Source organism: Scatophagus argus, chromosome 18, assembly GCF_020382885.2.
Source record: "Scatophagus argus isolate fScaArg1 chromosome 18, fScaArg1.pri, whole genome shotgun sequence".
Lineage (NCBI taxonomy): Eukaryota > Metazoa > Chordata > Actinopteri > Scatophagidae > Scatophagus > Scatophagus argus.
Genome location: NC_058510.1, coordinates 8,852,163 through 8,868,822, shown reverse-complemented (window position 1 = coordinate 8,868,822; position 16,660 = coordinate 8,852,163). Strand labels below are relative to the sequence as shown.

General features: G+C 41.2%; 1 protein-coding gene across 1 annotated transcript; it reads left to right on the top strand.

Moving 5' to 3' along the window:
* The first annotated feature begins 13 nt into the window (after positions 1-13).
* Positions 14-8,765, top strand: mettl4 (methyltransferase 4, N6-adenosine). Its single transcript, XM_046370984.1, has 8 exons — positions 14-415; positions 1,820-1,876; positions 2,327-2,687; positions 2,884-2,953; positions 3,750-3,924; positions 4,018-4,124; positions 4,205-4,296; positions 8,415-8,765. Exons 1-8 carry the CDS (start codon positions 188-190, stop codon positions 8,636-8,638), a joined length of 1,314 nt encoding a protein of 437 aa, XP_046226940.1. The 5' UTR covers positions 14-187; the 3' UTR covers positions 8,639-8,765.
* Positions 8,766-16,660: the final 7,895 nt, after the last annotated feature.

Below are 16,660 nucleotides of genomic sequence, written 5' to 3'. Positions count from 1 at the left end.
AGGGACATACGTCAGCCACTTCCGTGAAAATGACAACAGGAGACCGTAGCCGAGTTCGTTCTTTACTTTCGGTATCGTTTTAAATGAAACCCAGTTGTTTGGACTGGCTCTGGGGCTTCTTCCACTGCGGAACAGCGCCAGACTGAATTACACATTTTAACCGCGAGTTAAGCAAAGCTGTTTCACAATGTCCGTGGTGTTTCAGAGCAGCCACGGCTGGGTTTTGGACGCATGCTCACTCATTGATGAGGGGTATTCGCCATGCGTCCGATTTAAGGACAACCGAAAGTCACCGGTCAAGTGTCGTTTCAAAAGGCAGTGCTTTCATATTGCTAAAAGCCACTGTGGTGTGAATGATGCTGCTGCGGGCGGAGGAAACGCGGATATGTTGCAGAAAACAGACAAACCTTCGAAGGTAAAGCCTGTCAGGGGGCTCACGGTGGGTAAATACAGCAGTAAGTCCTGGTCCTGGAGCTGTATTCAGTCACCGAGAATTACTGCTGTGTGTGTAATGACATATGTGGTACGTCTGGCTGGTTCTGTCAGCTATCTGTTGATTCCCCAAGCAAAAACGCCCATCCATGAATGGATAAGTACGTACAGTGCTGGTTAAATTAAAGGGTACACTTTATGGAACTGAAAGTACTTTACTGCACAGATGTGACTGCTTGAGGTTCTACAGAAAACCTCTCTACAAATCAGTTGTACATGAGGACTAACAAAATACAATGAGATTCTGAGATATTCGCTCAGCCCTGATGTATTTGTGACAAAGAAAATGTCCTTCCTTACTTTAAGTTTGAGTTGAGTTTTAAGTGGTGCTCCTGTTGGATGGTTGGCTGGGAACATCTAGCATTAACCAGTAGATTGGTAAGTAGATCAGATTGGTAGTAAATCAGTAGATCAGTAAATTGTTTGGACATTGTCTTCAGGCATCACTGACTTCTAATGTCTATGGTGTGGAGCCTTGGCTTCATTCATAAATGGTAGCAGATTCAGATGCATTATTATTAATCAGCAGTGTATTGTGTTTCATAAAGTCAGGTGAGAACCTGAACACGTTTATCCATCATGCCATGAGACCTTTGCAGCAGCTCGGTTCAAACATGGCTCATCTGAAGACGCTTAAGTCAGTGGGGTACGGTGTGTTATGAAAAGCAGGTTTGACAAGTTGATGCGTATCTCACTGAGCAAAACAGAAAAACATTTGCATCAGCTAGCTGAGCTTCCTGGTAGGTGACAGATTATATTTTCCCCCCACTCATTTTAAGGAAACACAATCCAAAACACTGGAAAAAGAGACAATGATGAATTTGAACCTTAAACAAAATAACGTTTAAGTGAAGAAAAGGGCTGCATCTGAAACAAGAGCTACAGCTACTAGAATTGATTTTTTTCACTTTTATTCACTTACCGACTCAAATTCTCAAATTTAAGAAGCTATAGCCTGTGTATGTTTAGATTTTTTTTGCTTGAAAAATGACAAAAATCACATTTCAAAATAGTTGCCGCAGATTAATTTTCTGTCTAGTGACTAATCTAATAATTAATGGTTTCAGCTCTGAAACAAAGCAGTTCTGTGATGGGTATGGTTGTGATTGGAGAAGTAAGATGAAGGAATATGTTTCCCGATGTTATCTCATTTTATCTATGAATGTACTATGAAAGATCTTTCTGATGTTGTAAGAGATTACTTTACTAATTCAAATACCATTCAACCAAATCATAGCTGGACACGGCACCAACTTCAAATCAATGTACCATAACAAGGTGAAGCTTTTCCTGAGTTAATACATGCCAATATTAATTTTGCTTTCAGAAAAGGAAACACAAACTTAACCAGGGGGAAGCTGATTCACAGGCCTTTCACGAGAAGGTAAGTTCAAGTCTCAGTTTCTACCTTTAACTGCCCTATTTAACGATTTATAGAGTATGAGTGCAACAAGTAATCTGACCTTTTAAATCAGTAAAAGTAAATGAAAGCAAAAGTGGCTCAAGAGGGATAAACTGCCTCATGTGATGTCACTCGAGTCATTGTCAGGTGGCGTGGAGGACTGCAAGTTTGACAACCTGCTCCTCCTCAAGCATTAAAATACAAAATAAATGATTCTGCTGCAGTTTTTCCTCTGAAATGTAGTTAATTAAAAAGTCTGCACAGTTAAGGTACTTGAGTAAATGTACATTGTTACTTTCCATGACTGATGAGCATTACAAATTTGAAGGCATGCATCTCAGATATAGTCTTTGCCTGCACAAATCCCAGATCCTTGTGTTTTCAGTTAGCAAACCACCCAGACTACATAATCTGTAATGTGTGCTGTTGCAGATCAGGTCTGTGATCCTGGAGGGAACCAAGTCTTTGGTGGATTCTGTCCAATCTCTCGGATACTTGAACGGACTCACAGAAACAGCGAGAGAGCCTCTTCCTTCCCAGGACTGCAACCTTGCTGCTCTTTGTGAAATGGCTAAAGAACTCCCTCTAGTGGATGAAGAAGAGCTGGAGGACTGCGTTCAACTGCTCCACACAGAACATGGAAGCACCTCACATGTCGACTTATTCTCTCGGATGACAGAGAACAGGGCAGGCTGGGCCACAGTGGTTCCGCTGATGGGAGAGGAATATGTAATACCTCCATACACATCCTTCCTGCTCTCTGATTTCACCAGAATCCAGCCTCTAGTCCACTGTGAGTACAATGTTTGGAAAAGTACATCTGAATACAGAAGCAATACGAGCTGCAGCTAACTGAAAAAAAAGTTTTTCTCATCATAAGAACCATATAATTACAATGAGGAATTTATCATTGTGAAGCTTCGAGCATAATTTGTTTCTTAAGTGAGAGCATAGTGTGTTTTTCTGCTAAGGCTGCCTGTTTGTCACAGATGGAAGGAGGTTTGACTTAATAGTTATGGATCCACCATGGGAAAACAAGTCTGTGAAAAGAAGTCGCAGGTAATTCATGTGGACATGAGCCTAAGAGTAATTTTTTTTCTGCTCCAATATGTCTTACTTGAAGGATTTGGAAGCCTGAAGAGGTCAGAGTGTCCAGAGTTTCCATCATTTGGTCATAAACCAAAGTCCAAAGTACCTGACATATAAAAATGTTGACTTGATGATAGCACTAGTTGATAATTCATGGAATTACCAGTTCATGCTGAGCAGGGTGTGGATATGTGTGCCAAATTTCATGGCAGTCCATCCTGTCAGCACTTTGTACTCAATAAACAAATACCAACATCAAGGTGGCGCTAGAGGAAGAATCAGAGAATTACCAAAGCCACAATTAGGCATCACCTGGGAGCCATGAACATCTGCAGAATACTGTGCTAATCCAGCTAGTAGATGTTTCAGTAAAGTTGTGAAAATTTTAGCCTACTGGTGGTGCTACAGGAAAAGTTATGGAATCACCAAAGTCATTAGAATTTATTCTCTTGGGACCTTGAATATTTGTGTTGCATTTCATATCAGTCCATCCAGTTGTTGTCGAGATTCTTCACCCTGAACCACAAATGTAAATCTTATGGTGGCACGAGAGAAAATCTCTTGTGATCCCTCAGATCTATCTTGGGAATCATTGGGGGGTGTGTGACTCCCAGGTTGGGAACCACTGCCTTAGCCCATATCCATAAATGTGTGCAAATATATATTAGCAAAATAATTGGTTTAGTAGTTAAATAATACACATCAAAATAGACCAGTGGTTTCATTTACACAATATCTTTTTTCCCCATCTCTTTCCTTAATGAAGATACAGTTTTTTGCCCTCAACCCAGCTGAAACGGCTCCCGATACCCACGCTGGCATCTCCAAACTGCTTAGTGGTAACCTGGGTCACAAACCGGCAGAGTCACCTGCGTTTCGTCCTCGATGAGCTCTATCCACACTGGGGAGTAGAAGTTGTGGCCGAATGGTTCTGGGTCAAGGTACAGAAACTGGATTAATACAGTGCTCAGTCACTGAAATCTGACCTGTTGGTGTGGTCCCAGATGTTCTAAGGGCTTGCTGTTTTCCCTCAGGTCACCACATCTGGACAGTTTGTGTTTCCACTTGATTCACATCATAAGAAGCCGTATGAAGTGCTGGTGCTGGGCCGGTACCGGCCTCCTGCAGATGACTCCACGAGGTGTTACATGTTTGACAGTTTTCATTCTCTCATCCTCATCATACTGTTTCTCACACTTCGTCGTTTCACCTTGTTTTCAGCTCTTCGGAGATGGCAGAGGTTCCTGTGGAGGATCAGCGTTTGATTGTCAGCGTCCCATCAGCTCTCCACTCCCAGAAGCCCTCACTCTCAGGTAAACACTGTCAACATTTTTCTGAATGCCTAACTACATGGTATAATACAATGAAGAGCAGTGCTGTTACATGCTATATTGTGCCACCAGAGGGCAATGCTGCAACATCAGTAATCGTTATCTCACTTTGATAATAAGTTCTAAATCCTACCACAGCTTGCCATGGTATACGCAACAGCAGAGGTGTGAGTTGGTTATTTAGGTTTGCATGGCTGAGATTTAAAATGCATCATTTCCATTTTATTCTAGAAGACAGTTACTTCATGCATTATTGTGACTTTCACTGTCTTTTTGTACAAGAAGTGAACACTTTAACGTGATCGCTCTTTCATTTTTATACATAATATAAGTGGAAATATCACATTTTTTTAATGCACAACTTGTTTTTCCACTGCAGAAAGTTGGTTTCATTTAGACAATGCTTCCAGTGCTTGCAGATGCCCATGTTAGGGGTGAGAAAACTGCTCAAGCACAACATGCATTGTCTTCATAGCACCTGAAGGGCTTGAATGCTCAACCCATGACAGGATTGATTTTTCAGCTTGTGGACAGATTTGATCAAATTTGTCTACATATTGTGGCATGGCATGTCTTCACTCTTTCTTGGACTCTGCTACTTAGAAACAACATAAAACCTTGACAGTGAATATATGGGGCTTTGAATAAGAGAGGCTTGACGTCATTTCACTCCCTCTCAGGGGATTTATTGTGCCGTATGGAGTGCAAAACACAGCCAGTGTTTACCGGTGCCCTTTAAGAAGCACAGAAAAGCCTCCACCTCATGGAAGTGGCTGGATATTGTTCAAATACATTGATTTAAATCATAATGATGCCATTATGGAGCTGTGATACCATAGAGATTAAGTAGATTAGGACACAGATTGTGTTGAATCTCCTTGTGTGATTCAAAGCCCCTCGGCTGGTTTACACAAAACTGGTTTGTTTATTCCTTTACTTTAGTTTCTCTCATAGCTTGTAATGCAGACAACATCTTCATTTGGATGTACGTGCTGCATAAAACAAGACACTAAATTGCACAAGTAATAAAAGCAAAAATGATAGAAAAAAATGCTTCATCTCTTGTACTTTTTCTTGTCTTTGAAATAAATGTGCACTACTGAAGGACCAGAATGAGCAGCATCTCTAATTGTGGTGTACCTCAGTTGCATCATTTTCACCTCCAGGCACTACGACCCTTTTTGTTTTTGTGCAAGAGGTGAGGAAGCCCTGTTGGCAGTGGGCTTGGCTCGAATCAGCAAGAGTAATAAGTATAAATTGCAGTGTGTCATGAAATATTAGAAGGGCTTGACCCAACTCTTGCACAGATGCCACATACAGTTTATGTAACTATATGAGATGATAATATAATACCTAAGGGCCTGAGGACTTTTTCTTTTCTTCACTCCCGCAGTATATTAGGCAATTGCTGGAAATTTGAAACATCTCTGAAGACTTTTGGATTTAATCATTCTGAGCTTTCTTACTCTCATCTCAAGCTACGAGCCCTGAAATTCTGCTGCATTTTGTGTTCATGTCTAGCATGTCAGGTCTGTTAGGCAGCCTCAGGAGTGTAAAGCCACAACCCTCAAGGCTGCAGAGTTGAGAAACCCTGACCCACTTCTGTTCCCCTCTCAGATGGTGCTCCTATCAGTGACATTCTCAGTTACTATGGAGAGATAAGGGACACTATTACTCCATTCAAGCTACCACACATCCTTGCCAGATGGTCAAGCCGCAGAAAGAAAGTGTTTGCACTCTTCTGAATGACAAGACGTGCAGTTTTTATTAATTAGAGCCTTCTACAGCTTAAGAAATTGTGAACAACGAAGATTCCTTCCCAGCTTGGTATTATAATTAGTGGTTAAACGACTGTTCATAATACTCACCTCAGGATGAGGAACACTGCCAGGTGTGTGGGTTGAATGACTGCTGACTGGAGAATGGACCTGTGACAGAGATCTGTGCACCAGTATAATTAACTGGTAGCTACTATGTTTTTACATTTTTCAACTTAACTGATTTTTACTGCTATTCAGATGTGTATCAGACCATTCCTAGTAGTTGTTTTCTAACCTGATGTCAAAGGTCTGGTTGCCTATTTTTTTATTTTTTCAAGCTCTGAGACTGCGACACTGTAGCATATCAGTTGTTTGAACCTGACTTTGGTCCAATTGGGTGTAAGGAGAAACACGACCTGTAGGGACTGCTGGTAGCCCATTTGAATCCTCCTGAATATTGACCTATGTTTGTGGATGCTCTGAACATGATTATGATAACTGTTGCTGTAAAGATCCAGTGTGTAGGATTTATTGGCATCTAGCTGTGAGGTTGCAGATTGCAGGCAACTGTACATCCCTGGTCTTACCTCTGCCTACGGTGGACAATAAAGACACAAAACGACCTCTCTGGAGCCAGGATGAGGACTCGCTTTAGATAGATGATATATAGATATAGAAGGCTCATTTTAAGGGAAAAAAACACACTGATTCTTAGTTGCAGGTGTTTGTCAAGCTACTTTGAAAGGTTAGTGAGCTAAGCTACCAGTTACCCAACATCAAATCTAGCTTCACTATGCTAAAGCTAACCACCCCAAAGAAGGGTAGCAAGCTAAAGCTACATTAACATGGCAGAAGTAGTTTAGTACATCAGAGTTGTTGTTTTTTTTTAGTGAACCAACTTCATTCCGAGTTGGCGCTACCTCAGTGATCAATAAAACTGTCAGTCAGATAGACAGACAGGCAAAAGTTGTTTATTAAACAGTAAGCTGTGCTCCACAAAATAACTAATAACAGCATAATGACAAGCTATGTTGTGTGTGTGTGTGTGAGTGAGCGAGCGAGCGAGCGCCTGTGGGTGTGTATGTATTCACTTTTACTTCGGCTCTTGAAGGACAAACTGTGAGTTAACTCCAAATTATAAATCAACTCAAACCTCAGAAACAAAAGAATAAAGACCTCGGCACCCTCAGGATCAATTCCTCTCTGCCACATTTCTATCAAATAAAGCTAAGCTGGCGTGTCTGTACTCTCCTGTGACGACGCAGGCATCAGCCCAAGGACTGATGAGTAATACGTTCATCATACAGAAATGCTTCTGTTGGCTGCACATACACTCCTTAGCGCTTTTATTTCAGATTGTACTTAAGATGTGCTTGGGAAAAATGTAACTTGTGTGGACACTACTGGACTACTTAGTCAATAAGACAGCAAAGGTACTGAAAAGCTATTCGCTTCAGAAAACAGTAATGCTACCCCCACATTACTCAGAAATTTGGTTAAACTAATAACAGTCAATTGTTGTATTCAATTTCTATCCCTTAAACCTCACCTAAATCCTACACACCTTTAAGTAACACCTTTCTTTGCCTCAGACCTCTCTGGGCAGAAGTTTCATACAATGTCCCATTTCAGAGTTAAGAGGATAATTACATCTTTTATTCTCTGGTCAGCTTTGAGAGCCGAGAGCCGAGTTGGGCTTGAATTAGTTGGAGAGCTGCATGTTTGGCCTTTCCTCTCTTTGACTCTCTGACGTGCAAAGAAAGAAAAGGGAAGGCAGGACACCACATTGCGCAGGTTGGATCGGTTTGAGGATCAGGCTTTGGTGCTCATTAACTTCCTGAGTGTTGGCTGAGGCGAGTGTCAGGGTGGTTTGAGCATGCACAAGAGCAGACAGAGCAGCACAGGGGCAGAGGAAGTGAAACGTATCTGTCAGGTGGGCTGCTCCTGGAATATCATCACTTATAGACTCAAGGTCACTGCCACTCTTCACACAGAAAAATCTGTGCTGTGGTGTGAATGAGCTGGGCAATTGGCCAGTGCCGTCCTCTGCTTGTTACCGAGTAACAAGCACAGTGCCCCCCTACAAAATGGATGCGGTGCAGCCTGACTGCTTGCAACCTGTTTTCAGTGTATTCAAACACTGTTGTTGTTTTTTTGTGACCTTTTCCCATAATATTTACAAAGAAAAAAAATATAAGAGAAAAAGAATATCTAAAGTAACATTTTCTAATCAGGACTTCTACCTATATTTTTACATTGTGGTATTAAGCAATGCACAGAGAGAAAGAAGAACGAGAGGCCACGGTCATCCCTCTTTCTCATTTCTTTCTCTCTCTGTAGAGGTGTTGAAGCCCTACGTCGGAGCCGAAGCCAAGTGTTTGGAGCTGTTTGCCCGAAGTCTTCAACCCGGATGGACCAGCTGGGGCAATGAAGTGCTCAAGATTCAGCACACGAGTTATTTCACTTTGACACCAGCAGATGATAGCGGAGACGTTCCTAAACATGAGAACAAAGATTACCGCACTGACAGTCCTACAACCACACCAGCGTTAAGCTCAACTTGAGAATCCTCCTCCTCCTCCTCCTCCTCGTTACTATCCCACCACTGTGGACTCATGACTGATCTTCAACACTTGTCACATCAGTATTTTAGTGTGTTTTTAATAAATATTAAACGCCAAATGATTTCTATACCAGTTCCTTTTGATCTGTGCTTCTCATGCGTGCCGGACCTTTGATTCCTTTTTTGGGTCAGGGTACATTTTTGAGGTAGTGAATCACAGGGCTGATGATGCACTTGGAGAGATGAAAGAGTATTTCTGTGCAGCTATGTTTTTAACTTCCCACACTGCAGTCAGATAAACAACACTCAAAGTTTTATTTATTCGTTTAGTCTTTTGTGTAACCTTTGGCACAATATGTGTCTTAAAGGATGATCAAAGTATTTCTATTGTTAGTAATTCTTTGCTGTTTTGAACTGAATTTCAAATGTTTCTAAATCCTAATGAAATGCATAGTTTTGTATTGAAAGCGTGAGGTTTACTTGTAACTTTCCTTCAACAGATATTTGATTTAAAGTTTTCACATGGAAAAACTCACTGCAGTATCCTCCACTCTGTCTTTGTACTGTCAAGGACACCCAGTTCTATCTTTACATAATTTTCCTGTAAATTTCCTTCTTGTTTCCACTGAAAGATGTATTCTCCCCTCATGTGACACTTCATACTGTCAGCATAGCCATTAACCTACCTTTTCCTGTTGGGTGGGGCCTCTAATGAGTCTGTGGTCTCCAGAGAGAGGAGAGGTGGTGCGGTGGTGTTGTGGGGATGAGCAGGGCTGTCTTGAAGACAGAATGGGGAATGAGTTACGGCCACTGCAAGCCCAGTACACATCACGGCTAATGAAGCCAAGGTGTGTCTCCAGCAGGATCATTTATACATTACCTTGTCTTGCTCTCTGTCTTTCTCTGTGACACAAACAAACCCAACACAGCAGTCTCTACATAGATTTTTCCTTATCTGCACCGAACAGAAATTAAAGGAAGCAAAGAAATACTCTATCATATCATAATAAGTATGATATTCAAAGAGTTCAGATTTCTAAAATCTGAAATACCAGCAGGTGTTAATACATGTGTTTAATGAGTACTATAAATAACTACTCGTGAGTTTGTGGCTTTCATTTGTTTTAATGCAACCTAATGAAGGACACGGCCTTTTTATCCTTTTGAAAATTGAAACATAAGGAAGTTCTTAGCTAACTGAGAAAAAGCCAATCAGATCACCAAGGATTTCCTGTTATTGGCTGCATTTCCACGGAAATGAAAGGAAAATGAAGGAATGAGGCTCATCGAGCAAAAATCATAAACCTCTACAACACTTCATCTGCTAAGCTTTTCTGCTTTTTGAAATGAAATATCTAACTCTAGCGTTGGCTACCTGTGCTCAGCCCTATCACCATCGCTGTCTGTCCAAATATGTCATTTTCCTCACCTTTTGTTCTCCTTTCTTATCACTGGCCTTTTTCTTTTCTTTTTTTCTTTCTCGGTAGTCATCATCGATGAATACGCAAGCGCTCTCTCAATGCCCACAATGCACTGCAGTGCGATGTCACCATGGCCGTCATCTCTCTTCAGGCACCAGGAAAGTGCCTTGTCAAAGTCAAGATGAAGCACCACAATGAAGACCTAGTCATCTCTTCTTCCTCCAGCTCCCCCCTTCCTACTCTGCTAAAGCAAGGCTGTGTGAGTTGTCCTTTTGCTTTGAATCATAGCTATTTGTCTTCACTCTCAATTTTGCAGCTCACACTAGGAGCAGGAGGTTCACCTCAAATCGACAGTCAGCAGAGCGCTGATTGCTGTTGGCTTTGTGGGCAGCATGTGGAGGAGATGGAAGCCTGAGACCAATTGTAGAGTTTCACATAATATGCCATATGACTTCTCTCAACCTCAACCACTGAGAACATCCATCAGGTCAACCGGATTCAGGTTTCAACAATGAAAATGATTATTCTAACTGATGCTAAAGTTAGCAAATACGTGCTAAGATCCAAGAGAAACACAAGAGTAGTCACAATACAAAAAAAAAAAAACATCATGATAATGCTGCTTCATAGAGAGCTGAAGTGAAACGATTCAAATCTACTCCAATATTCCAGGTTCTGTTCCAGAAGAGAGAACTTAAAATTCCCCCAAAACACCACTGACATTTATTTAACAAAACAGTTCATGATGTGGTTCACTTCTTATGCTAGTTAAATACGGTGCTTTGAGGAAAAACAATCTTGTTGTTAACACTGTTCTTAAGTAACCTTTTATATAAGTCTACTTGTTAAAGTGGAGCCAACTCACCCTAAAACAAAGTCCTGTTACACATTAGGTTTTCAGGATTTTTTCCCCCTCTAATCTTTCTAACCTCTCTGGACCTAAAACAAACAGATTTAAATCAATCCATCTGATATTTTTGTAAGAGGTATGCCGAAAAGGTTGTGAATGTTCATCTGAAAAGTAATTGCATTGGTCAAATCAGTGCAGTCGAGTAACTACGTTCTCCCTCTTAAATATAATGATGGATAAACACAAAGTAACATAGTAAAGTACTGCAACATTTTACTTAAGCACAGCTCTTGATTAAATCTACCTAGTTAAATCACATAAACCACTACATATGACTGTTCTCACAGGCTGGTGAAGAAGTAGCTTACTGGTCAATAAACTTTGACATAAAATTGGTGAAATGCCTCTTTTAATCCCAAGACTACCATAGTTGTCCTTGTATAGGAGAGCAGTGGGTAATACATGTAAGTCAATGCTTCCAAATGATGTGTCATATCTTCAGAAGTCACTCTTTGATCAGATCAGATACGTTGCTTGTTGTACTTAAGCGCGGTAATGAATGATTTAGTGCAGTCCCTCCAGTGTGTAAGCTATCACAAGAGACTACTCCATATTGCCAATGGTAAACTGCCAGACATATTTCGCATGCAATTCTGAAAGAGTTGGAGAAAACGATGCTGTAAATAGTGAGAAGCTTTGTCAACAACTTTGCTCGCAGAGGGAAAAACAAAGCCTTTTGGTTTGGAGACAGCCGCACAGCAAACTGGCAGCCATCACGGCTAGATCTCCCACCGGAGGCTGCGGGGGGATGAGAGAGATAATTATTTCCAAAGAGGTGCTGCTTCTCCTCGTCTGTTTCAATCCCTCCGTCCTGTCCTCTCTTCTGTCTGTACTAGTCACACACGCGCAGCTCTGCAGCTACGAACAGGCAGCAACACTTAGTAGTTTCATCAGTCAGCATCATCAGAGAGAATGTGAAATCTGAAGATGGGTGTGCAGACGTAGAAGCAAATTCCCAAGGTATAAATTTCTCACCACAGACTCCGATGTTTGTGGTAGCAGCTCTAGCATGTTCTTACACTTATAATGAAGAGTGTTGAGCTAAAAAGAAACACCACCAGTGGATATTTTTACCTCTTATATTCTCTGGTAGAGCAAAATAAACAGCAGTTAAAGAAAGTAAAAATTCAGATTTCCTTGCACTTTTTTATTGTTAGTTTGGCAAAGATACTTACTTCTCGCTCTCGCACTCTGACTTCATTATTCATCAGCACATGTCCTGATATTAATTAATATGGGTGATTTTTCCTTAAACACGCAGTGTGGTGAGCTTTGATTCCCTTTCTGATACGCATTCAACTCATAATTTTGTCTCCTCAGATTTCCCTCTCAATTTCAGATGAGAGGAATTAAAGCAAACACTTTGCAGAATATCTGAGATGCATTTAGAAGGATGTAGACTCTGGTAACATAATCTGATTTAACATAGTGCCAAGTAGTTAATTAAATGTTTCAAAGTCACCCGAGGGACAAGATATATCTGACTGTCATTAAATATACATATGAAGAGAGGCGAAATGAGATGAGCATGTTTCAGAGCTAAATGGAGACACGCTGTAGAGCTCATACTTTTACAAGAACACTCTGTGGCTCGCAGATATCACACTCACACACTTTTATTCTGAACAGGAACTGGTGCTGAAAAACCACATTGTCTGGCCTTAACATGTGTCAAGCTACACAAAGTGGAACACCACCACTATTAATCCGATCAAAGTGAATTGTTAGTAAACTTGAAAATAATAATAATAATAATCATAATTTAAATGTTTGCAGCTGACATTTCTGTTTGCAGTCCCACTGGAAAATAGTATTTGTCCAGGGGGCAAAACCTTGATGTCGCCTTGTCTGCCTCTCAATGAGTGCCAGTGTGGGAAACTAGAAACTTGCTGTAGTTGGTGGAGACCAAATCAGTGCTAAAAGGAGAGTGAATTCCGGATTTACATTTGTCAGACTCCAAATGAATGCTAATCTTGCTCCACGTATGTTGGATGTGTCAAAAGGCATCTGTTTGCCAACACGTTTGCATTATTTAAGCAAATGTATGTCTACAACCTATATGATTGTATGAATTCATACTGCTTTACAGCGTTAGCTACTGCACCTGCGTGTCTTCATGCACAACATTTTCACTCTAGTTTGAGCATTCATACAGAAACCCTGGTCACATGTCTAAAGGATGTTTTACAGACTGACCAAAGGCAACCACAGGAGACAGCCAGAGCCACAGCGCTTGTGACGAGCAGGAAGTCCTGCTTCAAGCTGACAGCCAAAAACTAACAAGGTAACAAATCAACAAGTTGAGAAACAGTGAAACACACAAACAGTTTGTCAGGCAGAGCGGTAAAGGTACGCAGATCTTGTTCAGTAGTTTGCATTTCTGTTGGATGCAGCATTGTATTGTTTTATTTACATATTTTGTCATTAGTTTTAATTTGATTTACATTAATTAGTCCTCCCTGTCACTGTGTGGGTTTGGCTCCATGCTGCTCCCCTCGTGCCACAGATCCAAAGACATGCATGTCAAGTGGAAATGGAGACTCCTAATTGCCCACTGGTCTGAGTGTGAGTGTTAGTACATTTTGTCTTTTAACTGGCGACTTGCTGTTCAGGCAATTTTCCTGCTCTCTACTTGGTGCTTGCTGGGATAGGCTCCAGATTAATAAATATACAGGGCATCCGGAAAGTATTCAACATTTTGTTATGTTACAGTTCAGTTAAATTTATTCCTCAAAATTCTACATAAAATACCTCATAATGACAAAGTGAAACAAGTTTGCTTGATTTTTTTTTTTTTGCAAATTTATTAAAAATGAAAAACAAAAAATGTAACATCTACAAAGTATTTGCACCCTTTGACATGACAGGTGCATCCTGTTTCCACTGATCATCCTTCAGAGGTTTCTACAACTTGAGTTGAGTCCACCTGTGGTAAATTCAGTTGATTGGGCATGATTTGGAAAGGCACACACCAGTCTATATAAGCCTTCACAGTTGACAGCTCGTGTAAGAGCACAAACCAAGCCATGAAGTCAAAAGAATTGTCTGTAGACCTCTGAGACAGGATTGTGTCGAGGCTCAGATCTGGGGAAGGGTACAGAAAAATTTCTGCTGCATTAAAGAATGAAAAAGAACAAAGAGCACACCTTTCACAACCCCTGACTTTACAGAGAGTATAAATGCAACTGAAACTATTCCTTGAAGCTGAATGCTAGGAAAATATTAGAGCCTCTTTCACATCAAGCTCATTTTCAGATTCTTTTCAGCCACTCACTGAGTGCTATCAGCATTCAGTGTCAGTGATGCCTAATGGCAGATGGACAGATGGACGGCCCCATCCATATTCATTCACAGGATACCTCATGTCTGTCATGTAAAGATCTGTCTGTCAGCAAGCAGCATGTGTCAGTGAGTCAATGGAAAGGTGTCAGGGAGAAGAAAAAGGACTCTTTGAACATCCATACAAAAGCAGCCAGTCCGAAATAGTCACTGAAGGAGATAAATTGAGGGATATTAGCAGCTCAGGTGTCAAAATGGCTGACAGGTGGATGGCAGCAGGCAGGAAATCAGTCTGTGACAGCTTTACAAATCTGTTGGCTTTATTAAACAGATTCATGACAGCTCTCCTTACTCCTCCTGTTCGTCCTAACTGTGCTCAGTGCTCAATGCATTTACAAACACACAACACAACGCAGTAATAGATTAACAGCAGCGAGTCGTAGTTGTAGAAAGGAGAATTTGTGAATGGGGCAGTATTTTTTTTTTTAGAAGAAAAACCCTGTTATTCCTCAGCAAAGATGTAGGAGGCACTTCCTTATTTTGCTCAGGAAGTTTTTCTTCAGTATTATTTCCGTGTCATCGCTGGGTCACGTTGCATCACAATAGACGCACTGCTGCAGGGTCCTCCACTGTGGGAGATGTAAACAAAATCGAAGTTTTTGTTTCTGTGGGAGGAAAATTAATCTGTGCAAATGAATAAAACGCCAAAGGCGGTTGTTTGATACAAATTGAGATGAATCTCAGAGTCCCTCTGTGAGAGAATTGATTTGTTGAAGCTAGATGATGAAATTGTATTCATGTTTGGTCTGTTGGCATCAGTATCATGATGCTGTTAAATGGTGAGGTGGTTCTTGGGCAGGTGAGAAAATTCTTTGAAAAAGTGAGCTTGTTAAGGATATATGTTCTCAGACTCGTGTGATTTGCTCCACTGATCAAGAGACAGACAGATAGAAGTGCGTCCCCGTTCGCTTTTGATTGAAGGCTGTCTTTCATGCTTTGGAGAAGGTCCTTTAGTTCTGTTTAGGCGAAATGTACCTGACAGCATTGTGATGAACTGGAAGTCGGGACATTTTGCCTAACATCACAAGCTGACCTCACGAACACTCCCTGGCTAAATGGGGCAAGTGGAAAGACTCCTCAAAGGAGTGGAAACTGTTTTGACAGGTTATTTGGTTTTAAAATGAGACCTTCAGTATTTATGGGGATGTCTCTCTCCTGATTTAATGATGTTGTACTTGAGAATATGAGTTTTGTACTTGTGTGCTTGAGGTTTTGCCCACGTTATCACTTATTTCTTTAATTTTTTGTGTCCTGTTGTGAAATTGAACTGCATTCATTTCATGCTGGTCCTCGCCTCATTAGATTTATTGTATTTAACAGAACTCAGGTGTCACTCTGAATCTTCCTGCCTTCTCTTCTTCTCTTTGTGTTTTATTTATTTATTTATTTATTTTGCTGTGGCTTTATACTTGGTGAGGTGCCACAATTTGTGTAGCTAGAACTCCATGCCTGCTTGGTTCATGAATCATCATTGGTTTGTGGAACAAGAGGCTTCTCCGTTTTCAGCTTTAGCTGGAGAATACCAATCCCCCAATCTCTACTGAGCAAAGGTCAGTGGTGTCCCAAACAAAGCTCAGTACGACACTGGTAGTAATATGATCTGGGCCTTTCTCCTCTCAAACTGACACTTTGTTGTACCTTTGTTGGTGCTTGTTTAAATCAACAAGCCAAATGATTATCCAGGACAATCCAGGGGGAGCATAGAGAATCTATGCACAATTTCAGAGTATAATTGGACTACACAGAAGACTATACAAACCCATGCTGTGTAGCTAAACATTGAACGATTCCAAATTCTACCTCAACGTTTTTTAAAAATACCGAACATGTCAAGGTTAACTTGGGGTAAATGTGCTTTAACATGATCCAAAAGACATCTTGAATCCTTTTTATGCTGTTGTGCAGTCATAAAAATATGTGTAGTCTGGATTTGAACATTTCAAGGTGGTCTTTATATACACGCAAGAGTACTGGGACCATTACACCAATAAGGACTTTGGTGACATTCTTAGTGCGTGGACATTGGTGTGGAGTTGGCCCTTTGCGGCTGTGGCAGCTTGCACTCTTCTGGAAAAGCTTTCTGCTAGATTTTGTATGCAGTGTTTCTGTGTGGGTCTTTGCCCATTTATGCAGCATAGCGTTGGTGGGCTCAGGCACTGGTGTTGGACGGGGCAGAGGGGTAAAGCAAGTGGTCCCTCTTCGATTGGTAGAGGTCAGGGCTCTGTGCAGTTCAGTCGAGTTCTTCCCTACCCAACTCATCTGGTCATGTCTTTATGGATCTTGCTTTTTGCACTGGGGCGCAGTCGTTCTGGGGTGGAGCAGGGCCTTTCCCGGGCTGTGGCCATGGGGTTGG

Bases quoted from the DNA above. Each gene is read 5' to 3' on its own strand.
- mettl4 (XM_046370984.1), top strand. From the start codon at position 188: ATGTCCGTGGTGTTTCAGAGCAGCCACGGCTGGGTTTTGGACGCATGC. The intron at 416-1,819 runs GTAAAGCCTGTC...TTTTGCTTTCAG, and splicing joins AAACAGACAAACCTTCGAAG to AAAAGGAAACACAAACTTAA. The intron at 2,688-2,883 runs GTGAGTACAATG...TGTTTGTCACAG, and splicing joins AATCCAGCCTCTAGTCCACT to ATGGAAGGAGGTTTGACTTA.